The sequence below is a fragment of the Corvus brachyrhynchos genome, unplaced genomic scaffold, assembly GCF_000691975.1.
Source record: "Corvus brachyrhynchos isolate BGI_N302 unplaced genomic scaffold, ASM69197v1 scaffold34, whole genome shotgun sequence".
Classification (NCBI taxonomy): Eukaryota; Metazoa; Chordata; class Aves; order Passeriformes; family Corvidae; genus Corvus; species Corvus brachyrhynchos.
The window spans coordinates 8,422,004-8,437,209 of record NW_008238126.1 but is presented as its reverse complement, the minus strand read 5'-3'; the positions used below and the strand labels follow the sequence as shown (position 1 = coordinate 8,437,209).

The following is a 15,206-nucleotide window of genomic DNA, read 5'->3' as shown; positions in this document are numbered from 1 at the left end:
GCCCTCCAGCTGGCAGAGGAGAGCATGAACCCTGCAGAAAGGGGGCTAAGTGTGAGTGAGGTGGATCTGAATGTGCTGCAGGAAGGCGAGGAGAGGGATGTCCGGGCTGGAGGGGACAAGGAGAGCGGTGTTCCGCACGCTCCTGACGCTGGAGAGCCCGGCGGGGTCGCGGCGCTGAAGCAGCAGATCGCTGACCTGGAGGAGCAGCTGGGCAAGAAGAAAGAGGAGCTCGAGCAGGTCAGGGCAGTGCTGGAGCAGCAGGATCATGAGATCCAGGAGAAGGAGAAAAGCATTAAGGTGCTGGCCAGCTCCAAAGCTCAGCTGGAAGAGCAGCTGTGCCAGGAGAAGTCCAAGGAGGCCGAGCTGCGGTCGCGGCGGGGCAGTGGGGCCCTGCAGTGCCTCGATGCTGCGGTGAACACCGAGCTCTCCCAGGTGGCAGGGCTCAGGCAGGCCCAGGACAAAGGCATCAACGTCAGCATCCCGCTCTCCACCAGATCCATCGGCTGTGGTGTCCACAGGGCAGACGACGTCCATGCACAGGCCGTGGAGCTGGGCGCGTGGAGGGAGCAGGGACTGGCAGACGCTCGAGCAGAGGGACTTTCTGGTGAGGCTGGCATGGAGGCTGGACTTCCTGCTCCGTGCTTCACCCAGCTGCAGATCCACGAGCACCCCAGTGACGACAACCAGAACCACCGGAACAGCTGCGACTCCTTTGGCCCAAAGGCAGCCGGAAGCAAGGCAGGCTTTGGAGAAGATAAACCTCAGGAAGGGCTGGAAGAGGAAGGTGCCCCTGGCCATGAGGACCTCCCGGCTGTTGACCCCATTGGCCAATATGTAAAAAAGATCCAGGAGCTCCTGCAGGAGCAGTGGCTGTGTTTGGAGCACGGGTACCCTGAGCTAGCCAGCGCTATCAAGCAGCCGGCCTCCAAGCTCAGCTCCATCCAGAACCAATTGGTTAATTCCCTAAACTCCCTGCTCTCTGCCTACTCCTCGCAAGGGCCCGTGGATAAGGAGAATTCCAACATGCACTATCAACAGTTGGGTAAATAATACTGGCATAGGCTTCGATGTGCCCGGGCCAAATCTTTTTCCCATTTATTCCAGCGTGGAGCAGGGGGGATGTGGTGGAACAGTTGTTGTCAGTCAGATCAGGAACAGTCTCGCCTAAGCATGATGAGAAAGGCAAATCTCTGCACATCACAAGTTATGGATCTGACATGAAAAAAAGCGAACAAAGTGATGTAGGAGCTCATAAAGCAGTGGCTCATTTATATGCAGGATCAGCTTCCAAAAGCTGCCACACTGGTGGCTGTTCCATCAAACAAACATTCCTTTTATTTGGATTGCACATCTCAGTTTGCGAGAATACGGGGCTGGTGCTCATCTGGGGTAAATCAGCATGGAGTTCTCCAGAACCCAAACCAGTCAAACTGAGCGACCAGACTGGGAAGAGACCTGTCCCCACTCACAGACCTTCATCTAAAATAATTTTAGCTTATATGAAGATGGGAATCCAACGCCTGTTCACTGGGGGAGGGAGGGAGGGGGCTTGCAAATAGATAAGTGACTTACTCCTTATAAGCAATATATAGACACTGTTCAAAGTCCAATGGAAAAACTCATCCATGTAGTATTATAGCAGGTTTATATAGGAAATTTCCAATACATTACCACTGGGGAAAAAAAACCAAACCCAAACCCAAACAGTATTACAAACGTAAAATCTACTTATATTCATAGGACAAATACATAATTCCCAGTCACTTCCTTTATAGTCCCAGTCACCTGGAGATGTTTGAGACCTGTATTTAAAGGTGGCAGGGCAGGTTCAGGTTGTGGCCAGCTGCATCTGTAGTTCTGCAAGACATCAAAAGACTCTCGTAAGATGAAGTAAGATGCTTACGGTTATGATTTGTAGCTTGTTGCTAGAGGTGGGGAATAATTATTGCTAATTATGGCACATCTGCTTAATTAATCTATTATTTTGTATTTTGGTAGAAAACTCTCCAACCACAAGTCTTAAATCCATCATGAAAAAGAAAGGTTATGGTTTCCATGCAGGAGGCAATGGGACCAAAAAGAATCTCCAGTTTGTTGGGGTAAATGGTGGGTAAGCATCTGTTCAGAAGATCAAACTGCCTTTTAACGTGGAATGTCCTCTGTATCGCTGGAGAAGTCATTCCTTTTCCCCCTCTTTTCCCCTCCAAACCTCCTGATTAAAAGGCCAGTTGAAATGGAGCCTCTTTTCTCCCTTCTTTAATCCAGCACTCTGAGTAAGCTGTGAGTAACCCCGTTGAGAACAGGTGGTGGTGTGTTCAGAGCAGCAGGGGACACACTGGGGACTGACACTCTCTGCACACCCATCTCGTGGGACTTCATCCAAAACCCAGCTGGGGAAGGTGGGAAGATTCCATGGGAAGATTCCCTGGGAAGATTCCCACTGACTTTGGTGGGTTCTGGAGGAGGCCAGCACTGCCTGGGTGGGCACGCTGCCACTAACCTGCCCCCACGCTCCAGCAAAGCCAACAGCAGTTGGTTCAGGGCCTGGGAAAAGACTTTTTTGGTAAATAAGGAATTACCTTGGGGTGAAGGAAACTTTAGGTTGTGCTCCCCATTCCAGGTGTGTCCAATATCTAACACTCCCTGTGAGCTAAGCAGGGGCAGCATCTCCTGCTGAGGTGTACGTGTGCTGGCATGAAGAGTGCAGGACACGTGTCACTGTCCCTGGGCTGGGCTGTGTGCGCCAGTCTGGGTGCTGCTTTCTGCTCACATCCTGCTCCTCTGACTTCCCAGCTGCTGGGTTCATCAGGAGTTCCTCACTCTAGTTGTGTACAGCTGCTTCTACCAAATGGGTACGACTTGTAGGGAGTGGAGGAGTCTTGATTACTTTGAGGAAAGTTTTGGGGTCTGTCAGGGTGAAATGTTCTGTTTTGTGGAAGATGTTATTAATGCTTTTAGACAGCCAGAGGAGAGATCTCTGTCAGGGCTGCTGGAATGGTGGATTCAGCCTGTGCAAACACAGCTTTTGTCTCGTGCTCCTCGAGGTTGCCGACACCACCAGTCCCTCCTTGCTACAGGGGCCGTGCTGCTGGTGGCTCCCTGTCACCGTGCCAGCAGGGAGGCAGCTCTCAGCCCCTGCCTGGGCTGTGTGTGATGGACATCCCTCCAAACCCTGAAGTAACCCTGCCTGCTGCTCATTAACTGCTTCTGTCACACTCCTGCTGCTTACGGAGCCAAACAAAGACTAACCCCGACTATGGCTATGGCTCAGACCTTTTAACTTGCTGCTTGTCGCTCTGGGCTTCGCCCAAGGCCCATTGGAGTCAATGAGCCTTGGTCAGGCCCCATCAGGGGAAGGAGGGAGTAACATGTGGTGTCCTCAAATAGCTACGAGACGACATCAAGCGAAGACACGAGCTGTGACGACAGCGCATCGGATGGTGACACCGAGACCGAGGCCGAAGGCAGAGCTGGTGACGTGGAGCCCGAGCAGGCTGGAAGGGAAAGCAAAGGGGCTTCCTCAGGGGAGAAATGTGAGGATGATGATGAGCAGGAGGCATCAGCAAGAGCAGCACCCTGCTCTCAGCACGAGGCTGACAGGTAACCAGGACACCAGGTGGTGACCACGCCGTCTGTCATGGCCACAGGACACGGCACTGCAGGGCTGGGCTGGGACTTCTTCTGCTTGGTGGAACAGCAGTGCTGACCTCTGCAGACAAGGGAAAAGGCTTTAAAGAGCTAAATATTTTCTGAGTTACTGCAGAATCTAATGGGGATTGATTCAGGCCCTACACTCCACACTGAGTCATGGCTGGCCAGTTAGCTCATTTCTCCCCTCTCATGGAAGGTTTTTTGGTAAAGTTCTTTGCAGATTCAGGAATAAGATTTTTTTTTCCCCACCTTAAGGATTTTTGTAATAGATGAAGTTGACCACACAAATCTGTGATTCTGGGCTTAAACCCTTATTTAAGTGCTTAACCTAAAATCTGTGTCAAGTCAATGGGACAATTTGTGTCCAGTAACTTAAGCAAGTAAATAAGTGTTGAACATATTCCAGCCTCATCTGCCTGTGTTCTCCTACCTGGTTCAATACCTCCTGCAAGTCCTGCCCCATGGTGGATTTACAAAAGTCTTTTCCCTTTAGGTGCAAACCCTCTGAAGATTTCCTCACCGCCTGCCAGCTCCTCAGTGAACACCTCCCAGAAATCAGGAGCACAAGCAACAAGCATCTGGTACAGATATTCCCCAATCCCGTTTCAGACACGGTTCATGCTCTGTTCACTTTAATAGATGAGATTATCCCCATGGCACATTGCAGGCTGTGCCCTGGACAGCTTTGTGAGGAGAGGGGGGTGAGGTGACATCTGAGTCAGTTTTAGAACAGCCGAAAAGAGAGGAAAAGGGGGGAAAAAAAAAAGGAAGATGAAGGCTTTGTCTGGTTACTCATCCAAGTTACCACAGGAAATTCCTTTCCCCCTCAAGTTATAGCAGCAATCACAAACCCACAAGCTAAGTGCTGGCTGGGTGGTGCCAGGGCACGCAGGAGTGGGGCAGGCACCGCTTCGCAGGGACACTCACGGTGACACCTTGGTGTTTGCAGCGGCACGTCCTCGGCTCCATCTCCCAGGAGTGGTTCCAGGTGTCCAGCCACAAGTCTTCCAGCCCGCAGGTGGTGGCAGCGTACCTGGAGGCGCTGGGGGACATCCAGCCCCAGCTGCTGGAGACGGTGGTGAACCTGCCCGACAGGAACGGCAACACAGCTCTGCACTACAGCGTGTCCCACTCCAACTTCCCGGTGGCAAAGCTCCTGCTGGACACGGGTAGGAATGGCCACTCTGCCCAGCCAGGGCCTTTGTTGGGCAGGGGGTGGGAATGGCTCTTGCCACTGGGTTGTGGTCCCGTGAGTGATGGCTACACAGGGAACAGGGGGATGTGAACAGTCCCAGACATGGCAAACATTGAATGAGGTCCAGGGTCCTCCCAGGGAGCTCAGTCAGGAGCTAAAGGAGGTGGCACAGAGGTGGGGCTGAGGACCAACAGCCACCTCCCTGCACAGGACCCAGCCAGAAGGCAAACAGGGGCCCAAGATCCATCCAAAATACAAGGATAGGGCCGAGGTCCATCCAGGAGACCTGGCTGACCTCACGACCAGCATTCTCCTCCATAGCTCAGCCCTGGGCCCGTGGGTGTACTCAGGGGTCCCAGCTGAGGCTCCTCAGGGACATTAAGCATTAATGCCCTCACACATCTTGGGGGCTTTGCAGCCTGACTTTGGGGATGGCTGAGGGTCCCTGTATCCAAAGGGATGTCCCTCATGGCCCCAGTCCAGGTGGGATGGGGGGGTTCCCCAGCTTCTTGCAGCAGCTAAAGCCACATCATGGCTTGGGGCAGGAGGATCAGACCCCTGAGAGCATAAGGAACCCCCCAGTGCCGCAGAAAAACTCCCATGTTCAACTATTGAACTTTCAGCTCGTGTTGCAATGAAAGAACAAAAATCTCAGCTGAGCTTGTACGGGGCAAAAATGTGCTCGTGCTCTGAGAGAATAGAGGCACTTTGGCCTTTTCTCATGGGCCGGACAATCCATGAAATGTTTGGGAAATGGCAGATTATCATACACATCTATAACCCGATTGTTGCCGCAGAGGCGTAGGGAGGGAAGGGTTTGAGGCAGCTGGTTCCCCAGGGCAAGGCTGGACCTGAGCCCTCACCCTCAGACACGGCTCATTCCTCGTGGTGGAGCTGGAAATGGGCTCTTTGAAGTGAAAAATGAGTGAAATGGGACCAGGATGTTTTCCACGCCCGTTGGGTGCCGGGTGTCTCTCTGCTGCTCCCTTGCCACGGGAGCCAAAGCAAACAGCCCACAGCTCCAACCAGCATGTGCTCGAGGCATTAATTATCCCCCTTTAACTTGTATTTGTTGTGGTCTTCAAAGCTAATTGAGTTGACCTCAACAGTTGTAATTAACTGTAGCACCAGGGGCCATTGGTTTAATGCTGCGCTCAGAAGCCTCGATATTTAACACCGATAAATCCCCGTCCTGTATCATCATGGAATAACTCCTGTTCCTGGGAATGTAACATGCCACACGTTGTATGACTCCCTCTTCCCCTTCTGTTCGCTCTGGGTGATCCATCATGGGCTGGATCAATCCCCTCCAGGTGTGTGCTGCCTGGACCTGCAGAACCGCGCCGGCTACACGGCCGTGATGCTCACGCCGCTGGCAACCCCCGAAACCCACCAGGACATGGAGGTGGTGATGAGGCTGCTGAAGGAGGGGGATGTCAACCTGAGGGCCGCCCAGGTGCGTGACAGGAAACAGCTGGGGGAATAATTTGGGTTCCCTGCGCTCCGTGGCAGCGCCAGGCTGAGGCTCGGCAGCAGGTCGCAGGTTGGAGCTGCTGCTTCCCAAATGTTCCAAAAGCAACCTCAGCTAAGTTGCAGTGTGGCCACCCACCAGCTCCCTGGGAAGGGGTGTGACAGCTGGGGGAAATGGAGGGACTGAAAATGACTGAACATTTTTCAAACAAGTTTTTCTGAGGTAAAAATCAGAAGTGACAGCAGGGAGGAGCAGTGGGGGGTGAACCCCAGAGCATGGGAGCCCCAGGCTTGCTGGTGAGCTTCATCAGAGTCACACATTTTGTTCTCAGGGATGAGGGTGCCCTCATCCATCTCTGCTCCCAAACTGCTGTAAAAGTTAGTCCAGATCTGAGTTAAACTGCCCAGGAAGGTTTGGGGGGACCCACATTTGGGGACAGCTGGGCAGTTTGTCCATGCTGCTGCAAGGACCTTCCAGAAGTGAACGTGTGTCTCTCACAACACTTGCTGAGGAGCCCCAGTGTGATTTAATAACAACATGCAATAGGGTGCAATATTAGTAGGAATTATTATCATAGATGTACAATGCAATAATAATATGCAATGTTGTGATATGTGGTTATGGAATGGGGGTTAGTGGTGGGCTTGGCAGCGCTGGGTTAATGGTTGGACTCAGTGATCTCAGAGGGCTTTGCCAATCAAAATGATTCTATGATTCTGTAAACGTATTATTATTAATAATATTATTATTATCATCATCATCTCTGGCAGTCAGAGTGAGCAGGGCTGTGGGAGGAGGTGGGCAGGGGGTGCTCAGCCTGTCCCTGTGACCCCGCAGGGAGGCCAGACCGCGCTGATGCTGGGGGTGAGCCACGAGCGGGATGACATGGTGCGAGCCCTGCTGTCCTGCCAGGCCGATGTCAACCTGCAGGACGAGGAGGGGACCACGGCCCTCATGGTGGCCTGTCGCCAGGGCAACGCCGACATCGTCAGGCTGCTCTTGGCCCAGCCCGGCTGCCAGGTCACGCTGACCGACAAGGTGAGGCTCCAGCACCAGCACAACCTCACTGCACCAGGGGGGAAAACTCAGCTGGGATCATGTGCTCCAGGCAGCAATCCCACAGGGGGGGGGGTTAAGTGAAGAAGGGCAATTTCAGTCCATTTTTTAAATCAGGGAATCACTTTTAGGAGGGTATCCCTGGTTTTGGTGCATATGGGATGGCTGTGACAGCATCCTCTGTCCCAGCCGTAGACTGGGCAGGAGCACTGGTGTAATCCTAAAAAAACCCAGATGAAATCCTGGACATGTGGAATCAGCAGAGCTTCAGCTCCAAGAAATTAGCAGCAATTAACTCCTCCCTGAGAACGAAGCCTCTCCGTGGGGACGCGTGGGACGGGGCCGGGCTGGGAGCGGCAGGGCCGCTGGAAATTCCTCCTGCTGGGCCACAGGGCTGCGTTTGGAATTACGGAACTATTTTCTAATTAAACTATAATTTTATCTGAGACATGCAGGAGGGCAGCGGGGCCAGGCAGAGGCACAGCTGGGCTGTGTTTGGTGCGGTCGAGGCCCAAAGGGTTTGCGGGACGGTGACTCACTGTAAAGCAGGGAGGAAGGGGAGGGAGGGAAGGAGGTTTTGGGGATGGAGCAGGGATTCAGGCGGTGATGTCTCACCTCCTCTGTCCTGCAGGGCGGTAACTCGGCGCTGTCACTGGCACACGGGGACATCGCTGCTCTCCTGCGAGCCCACCTCGAGCTCAGCCCGTCCCTCTCGGTGTGACCCAGCGGGGACAAGCCAGGACGGGGAGCTGGGAGCAAACAGCTCCTCCCCGAACAGCCCCGCCGTGGCAGGGCCAGTACCGCGGGGTCACGGGGGAGCAACCTCCCTGCATCATCTGAATAATGTTCCCTGTGTCTAATTCTCCTCATTCATCCCACTCACACCCCTAAGCTGCGCCCAGTGCCACAAACAACTCCAGACTCTCCTACCCGCCCCTCCCGGTGTAGATTTGGCAGGTGAGCAACCAAAAGGAATGAGAAAAGCACATTAGAACAGCAGTACTTAGTCTTTTCCAACCTGAGGTTGTGAGTGTCCTTTTAATTGACTACTTAACTGTATCTCATTTAACTTGTAAGTTTGTGTCCTAATATTTATTATCAGCTCTTCTGTAAGTAGTGGCAGGCAGTGATTACTCAGTGTATGTAACAACAAACACAAGCTGGATGGATTATGGAAAGCACAAAATCCTATTTATGTTTGCTTATGCGGGTCTGATGTAAGAATTAAAAATTAATGCTCTAGGAAAATATTTGAGTATGCCAGACCCAAACACACAGACATTGTTTTGCCTGGATTTGGAATTACCATATGGCTCTCATTTTTCCCTAATTAAGTTTGAGCTAATGGGGAAGCGCAGCCCATTGACAGGCTCTGCATCACGGCAGGGCGGAGCAGGGCATTCCAAGCACTGGAAGATCCCAGCAGATTCCCATCACAGGGTGTGTTAATGCTGTCCAAGAGCTCCGTGGAGTGGCTTTGCTGGCAGATGCCTTTTGGACCAGTGTCTGCTCCCTGCTTCCCCTCTGTTCAATTTTAATATTCCCAAATGCCTCCTGTAAAGCCAAGCCATGATTTAGCTGCTGGAATTGGGTCTCCCCCACCATGGAGCAGCCACAGGGTCCAGCATCACCTCAGATCAGGGTTTTCTCTTAAATCCCTCTGCTTCTGACAGAGAGGGGAGGCAGGGCTCAGGCCCCACTTTTCCAAGCATCCTTATTTTGCTGCATCAGGACCCACTGGATGCTCTCCCCTGGCTTTGGTGGAGCTGGTGTGTGGCAAACCCAGATCTCCCTGATTAGCTAATTGCTCCTTTTTTTTTTTTTTTTCCCTAACTAAGCAGAAGTAAATTCCAGACCACTTTGGTCGTTGTTAAGTCAGTTCACATCCTGACAAAATGTCTCCTGAGCTGCCTAGAGCCCCCATCCTTGCAGGGAGGGGAAAACAGCCCTGACCTCTGTTTTCCGTGGAAATCTGCCATCTGCTCAATTTTCTTTCCTTTCTTCACATTTTCAGCCCAGAGCATTCACTATCTCAAACTTCTATCTGCCTTTTTTTAAATCTATATCCCAAAATGCAGTTGCCTCCTTTATGTACAAATAAACTGAGTTAAACCTTGCCCCGTGTGTGCTCCTGTCCCCATGGCTGTGGCTTTTCTGGGGTGACTTCACAAACCTGCACAGCACCAAACCAGCCATTTTTGAGGTGTTTCTTCAGATCAGTGACACCCCCTCCCACCCCCCCCATCCCCAGGGAGGCCCCTGCACAGACATGGCAAGGTGGGATTTTTTTTGCAGGAATTCCTCCACTTTGTGTACAAAAGCCAGCACGGGCATCTCCGTCAGGCCCCAGCTGCAGACAAAAAGAGCCGTAACACCATTTTGTGACAGTTTTCACTGAGGTTTTTTTCCTGACAGCTCTGGATCTGTGCCTGCAGAGAGGAATTTCACTCTGACTCTTGCTGCTTCCCTGAGGAAGGGGAATGTTCTGGCTTCAGCAGAATAAGTGAGGGAGATTTTCTGCTAAGGATCAGGGTGGCTTTGGGAAGTGCCTGCCTCCTTCTCGATTTGGGGACAGGGAAGTTGTTTCTGGGGTGTGCTGCAGCTCTGCAGAGAGGCACCACAGACTTTGCTGCCTTCCCCTGCCCCCCTCCAATCCCCCTTTCCCTCCTGTTCCCATCCCTGCAGCCCAGGCTGGTTAACTGCATCCCCAGCATGTTTATTTTCATTCCTTTGCCTCATATTTCCTCTTTGCCTCTCAAACCATCTCCCCAGGGAGGAGCAGGGTGATCCCCTGGAGCAGCTCCTCTGCTCATTGGGACCCTGAGGGATCACGGGTGGGTTGATGCTGCCCTTGGCATCTCCCAGTGCCCAAAATCCTGCTGTCAAATTACCAATATTGCACAAAAAAATCATCTGTGGGATCTCAGTGCCACAGAGAGCCAGAGCCAGCCTTAATTTATATATTCCAATATCACTGTAGAGATCAAACTAAATATAGGCAAGGAGAAACACACCCCCGGCATGAGCACTGCGCAGGACAAATGGAGACAATTAAGTCACAGCAAGGAAAGGAATTAATCTAATGATCTTTACAGGCTCAGCATCCAGCAGCCCCTCAGCTATGAAGGGAAAGAATGACGAGGAGCTCGGCTGAACGTGATTTTTCCACTCTCCTTATGGGCATTTCCAGTGTATCCCTTTCTTTTGCTGCGAGGGGAGAGGAGGGGGGACTCTGAGGGTCTCATCTGAAGCCCCTCAGCGATCAGGGAGAACCTTGTCACTCAATCATCCTCAGCATCAACAGGATGAGGGAGCTGGGGGTGTTCATCTGGAGAGGAGAAGGCTCCAGGGAGAGCTCAGGGCCCCTTGCAGGGCCTAAAGGGGCTCCAAAAGAGATGGAGAGGGACCAGGAACAAGGGCTGGAGGGACAGGACACAGGGAATGGCTTCCCAGTGCCAGAGGGCAGGGCAGATCAGAGATCAGGGATAAATTCCTCCCTGTGAGGGTGGGCAGGCCCTGGCACAGGGTGCCCAGAGAAGCTGTGGCTGCCCCTGGATCCCTGGAAGTGTCCAAGGCCAGGTTGGAGCAACCTGGGATAGTGGAAGGTGTCCCTGCCCATGGCAGGGGGATGGAACTGGATGATCTTTTAAGGTCCCTTCCAACCCAAACCATTCCAGGATCCATCCAAAGAAAAACATCTCCTCTTGACATGGTTATCACCCAGAACCTGCCCCATCAGCAGCTTGGACGGTGTCAGTGCAGCAACTCTCAGCAGAATTTAATCTCCTTAGAAGAGATAAATGTCTCAGCAGCAAAGGCAGATTTATTTGCTGCAGGGGCAGCGTGTCGGGCACAGCGACTGCTCCTCTGCTTTGGGGTCAGTGGGGTCAAGCTGGCCCTTGTTCTGTCCCCACAGCTCAGTGTGGAAGGGCCAATTTACCCTATTTTTGCCAGGATGGAAGGCAGTTACCAGCAGGAGTGAGATGGGCCATGATTTCCTTCCCTGGAAACCTCCTGTCACTGCACCCAGGTGTGTCCTTTTTGCAGCATGCCCCTGTTCATAGGGAAGGGCCAGCTCACAGTTTGGGAGTTTGTCTTTCCCGGGCTGGGCTGAGAAGATGGAGCATCCTCAGAGCATCCCTGGGGGCAGCTCCTGTGGCTGGGCCTCCAGCCCTGGGCTGAAGGCTGCAGAAATGCAATATTTTGTCGACTGCTCCATCTAGTGCCATTTCAGCAGTAAAAGCATCCGGAGCACAACACTTGGAGCCGTGCTGGGCCCGGGGCAGCTTTCCCTGCCTGGTGTCTGGAGTGGTTCCATGAGGATGTACCAGGACCCAGCCCTGGCCCAGTGCTTACCTTGCAGATCCAGAACCAGGGATCTTTATCCTGTTTTCCTCATCCTTCTCAAAATGGGACTGTAAAGCCTTACATGGAAACATCTGCCCTGCAAAACATAACATTCCTTATGAGCTTTTTAACTGTTCAGGAATTCCTTAGGTTGCATCAGGCTTGGAGCAACCTGGGATAGAGGAAGGTGTCCCGGCCCATGGCAGAGGGTGGGATGGGATGAGCTTTAAGGTCTGTCCCAACCCAAACCATTCTGGGATTCTGTGATTCTAACTAAAGAGGGAATAAGAGTTTATGCTACCACTGCATATTTCCCCCTTTTTTGTGCAGGAATTGGGAGTAAACTCTGCTTCACCCCCACCCTTGGGAAGGCATCAGAGCCCTCAGAGCCCACTTAGAAAAGGCTAAAAGCAAAGTCAGGGTGATCCTTGCTCCTTTTCCATTGGGGATGCTGCAGAGCACGGATCTCTCTGATTTGCTGCCATCCTGGAAGGTGCAGCTATCACAGGAATGTGCATGTTAGGGAACAAGCCCTGCTAAGAGGGGTAACAACGACCATGGCAGTGTTGAACCAGGCCATCAATCCACCCCAATTCCAGACACAGATGTGTGAAGCCGTGGAGAAAAATGATAATGGAATTATGCATCAGTGCTCAGCACAACTGTAAAAACTGATGTTTTATACATGCGTGACATTAAATTAATTCATCCCAGTTCTTTCAGGCAGAGGGACATTAACTGCTCCATCCTGGCATAATCACATTATCCCCACAGGCTCTGTGGATGTCACACTTCCAGGGTGGTAATCACCACGGGATTAATTACAGGGAATTTAGGGGCATTACAATGGTTCCTCATGAGCAGGATAATGAGGCAGAGTCTCTCATCCCTCCAGGCTGACCTGCTGTCCCCACCAGCCCACCCAACACCACCACATCATAACCTGGTTATGAGTTGGCCAAGAAATGCCAACAGCCCTGAGATGGCTCCTGATGATGTCAAAGATGTCCTTGATGCTGTCACAGCCAACTGCAGGTTATTCCACGTCTCTCCAGGAGAGGAAGCTGATGGAGGGACTGTGAACAGCACAAGGCCCTTCTAAAGCAAAGGCTCTGACAGCTGAGTCCTCAAACCAAGGCAGGAGAACCTTCAGGACAAGAGGAAACGGAGGAAAAGTTGTGCCAGAGGAGGTTTAGACAGGATACCAGGGCAACATCTCATGCAATAGCTTTTAACTCTGACCTAAATTAAAATACAGAATAAAACAAATGCACAACTACTTACGCAACCGAGCTTTATTTAGAACCTCTGAAGTCATAAAACGTCTCCTTTTACTGATATACGTAAACATACAATCAGGAGGTTTAATTGCTTTTTCCCTTGCGCAGAAATAAAGTTCTAAACAAACCAGAACACCTCCACCCAGACAAGCGTGATGCAAACTGAATTCTCTGCCTTGGTCCTGCACGTGGAGCGTGGTCACTGGTTTATCAATTATTTGCAATATAATTTTTTGGCAGTAATATACTCAAACACACAAAGTGCAAATTACAGGAAGCAGAAAATGTTCTCTCTCCTTCTGAGCAACGAGAAGTGCAAAATGTCTCAGCCCATAAATTCTATTTATGTCTATGAACTGCATGTGCATCCCAGGCTAATAAATAGCCGTGTACAACTTCATTGATTAAATGTGGCAACATCTCAGAGTCGGAACGCAGCGGCTATAAAAACAACAGGACAGAGGAATCATTCCCTTTGGTTGGCAAATTCCACACACTGTTGCTGAGGGCACCTCCTCACATCTCACCTTGAACTGCTGCATGCCTCGGATACTTGTGCAACCCAAGCAGTTTGTTAAGAATTCCCCAGTTTTCTACATCTGGAGCTATTCCTGCAATCAAGATTCCATTCACACCTCACTTGGCAAATCCAACAGGACACTGGGAATCCACTGAAAATGAGAAGTCTCTTCCAGGCACTCTTAAGGGAATACCCACCAATGGTTCCAGCAGGCTAAATGCACTTTGTGATTACCTAAAGTTATGGAAAACTTTCTAAGGAAATAAGGAAAACCCTTCTCCATGAGAACTAATCACAGCATTCCTGTCTCAGTGTAGTTCACCTCACTTTAGGACCTGTTCCTGTATGCAAAATGGGGAAAATTCCACTAAATGACACAGAACAACACCCCCCTGCACTGCTCAGTTATTACACTGCAGATTTTGAACCTTCTTTCCATTTAATTCCTGGAATTTTTCACACAAAATGAGCAACCAATTTTGACCCCGCCCCCCCTTTCATTTCTCCCAGCTACATCATCATAAATTATGCCAAATAGTCCAAGTCAGACTGGGCTGCTTCCTCCAAACCCCTCCTGCTCCTCTGGATAGGAAGATTAACCCACAATGCCTTGCACTGCCAGGAATCTGCCTGCCAAATTCATCTGCTAAATCACCAAGGCCACACTCATATAATCACTGCAGGATGGCTGGGACATGGAATGAAGCTGGGAACTTTTGGCTAAACGTTCCTGCACTCCCACCTCCACAGTGGAGTGGGACCGGCCTTGGGAAGGCTCCTTGTGAGCTTCAGACCCCCAAAAATTGGCTGGGGTTTCAACTGAGCTGCCCAACTCGCTGGAGGGGACTGAGAAACATCATCCCAAACTGCTGCAGCTGGCTGTGGGAGATCATCCCAGCACTGCCTGGTAGTGCCTGGTGTTACCCAAAATTGACTCTGGCAGCCCCAAGAGAGGAGCATCCTCTGTGATGCATGAAAGCCTCTTCCTTGCACTACCTGATCCTGGGGAGACTCCCAGAAATATAAATCAGTTTTCTGGGTAGGATGAACTCCATCGAGCTGGAGGGACTGCTCACCGTCATTCCGAGAACTACAGGATCACATTCCCGAAGCAAACTTTTTGTCTTCGTGAAAGTTTCAGGATGAACAATTATGCTGCAGCTTGGCACGACAACAACTGCCTTTGTATGCGACATGCCTGGCATATAACAGCACATTTCTTCTTAAAAAATATAATTAGAATAGACTGAGCTACGCTGTTGTTGTTCATGCTGCCTAAATATCTGAAAAGGCTCAAATATTTTAAAAGCCTAAAAAAATAAATTTCCCTCTCCCCTCGTTTATTTTTCATGCTAAAGGCTGCAAATTGACACATCACAGTAATTACCTCTGACTAACTTCCATAGACCTACCCAAAGAGATAAACATGAGAAGTTCACATTTGACTATCAGACTTACTGTGCCGAGCACAAATAATTTCCCAGAGGAGAATTTGATATTTCATCATTTGGAACAGTGGTAATTTAATTACATTGCTAATGTTTTCTGGCATACTTGAAAGAACAATTAGCATAAGTAAATCATGAGTGAGATGACAAGTCACTCGGCATTTATTTCTGCTCATCAGATGAGATCAGTTGATGATCGGAATTCTCCTTTGTGTGCGAACTGATTCCAGGTTCAGCA

General features: G+C 50.9%; 1 protein-coding gene across 1 annotated transcript in view; it reads left to right on the top strand.

Annotated features, from left to right (window-relative positions):
* The window catches only part of KANK4 (KN motif and ankyrin repeat domains 4), an 11,993-nt gene extending 2,503 nt beyond the window's left edge, over positions 1 to 9,490 (top strand). Inside the window, exons 3-10 of the mRNA XM_008633120.2 lie at positions 5 to 1,042; positions 1,999 to 2,110; positions 3,388 to 3,600; positions 4,145 to 4,232; positions 4,601 to 4,820; positions 6,160 to 6,302; positions 7,155 to 7,355; positions 8,005 to 9,490. Coding sequence (XP_008631342.1) covers positions 5 to 1,042; positions 1,999 to 2,110; positions 3,388 to 3,600; positions 4,145 to 4,232; positions 4,601 to 4,820; positions 6,160 to 6,302; positions 7,155 to 7,355; positions 8,005 to 8,094 — 2,105 coding nt within the window. The 3' untranslated portion in view covers positions 8,095 to 9,490. The remainder of the gene's footprint in view (positions 1 to 4; positions 1,043 to 1,998; positions 2,111 to 3,387; positions 3,601 to 4,144; positions 4,233 to 4,600; positions 4,821 to 6,159; positions 6,303 to 7,154; positions 7,356 to 8,004) is intronic.
* The last annotated feature ends 5,716 nt before the right edge of the window (positions 9,491 to 15,206 follow it).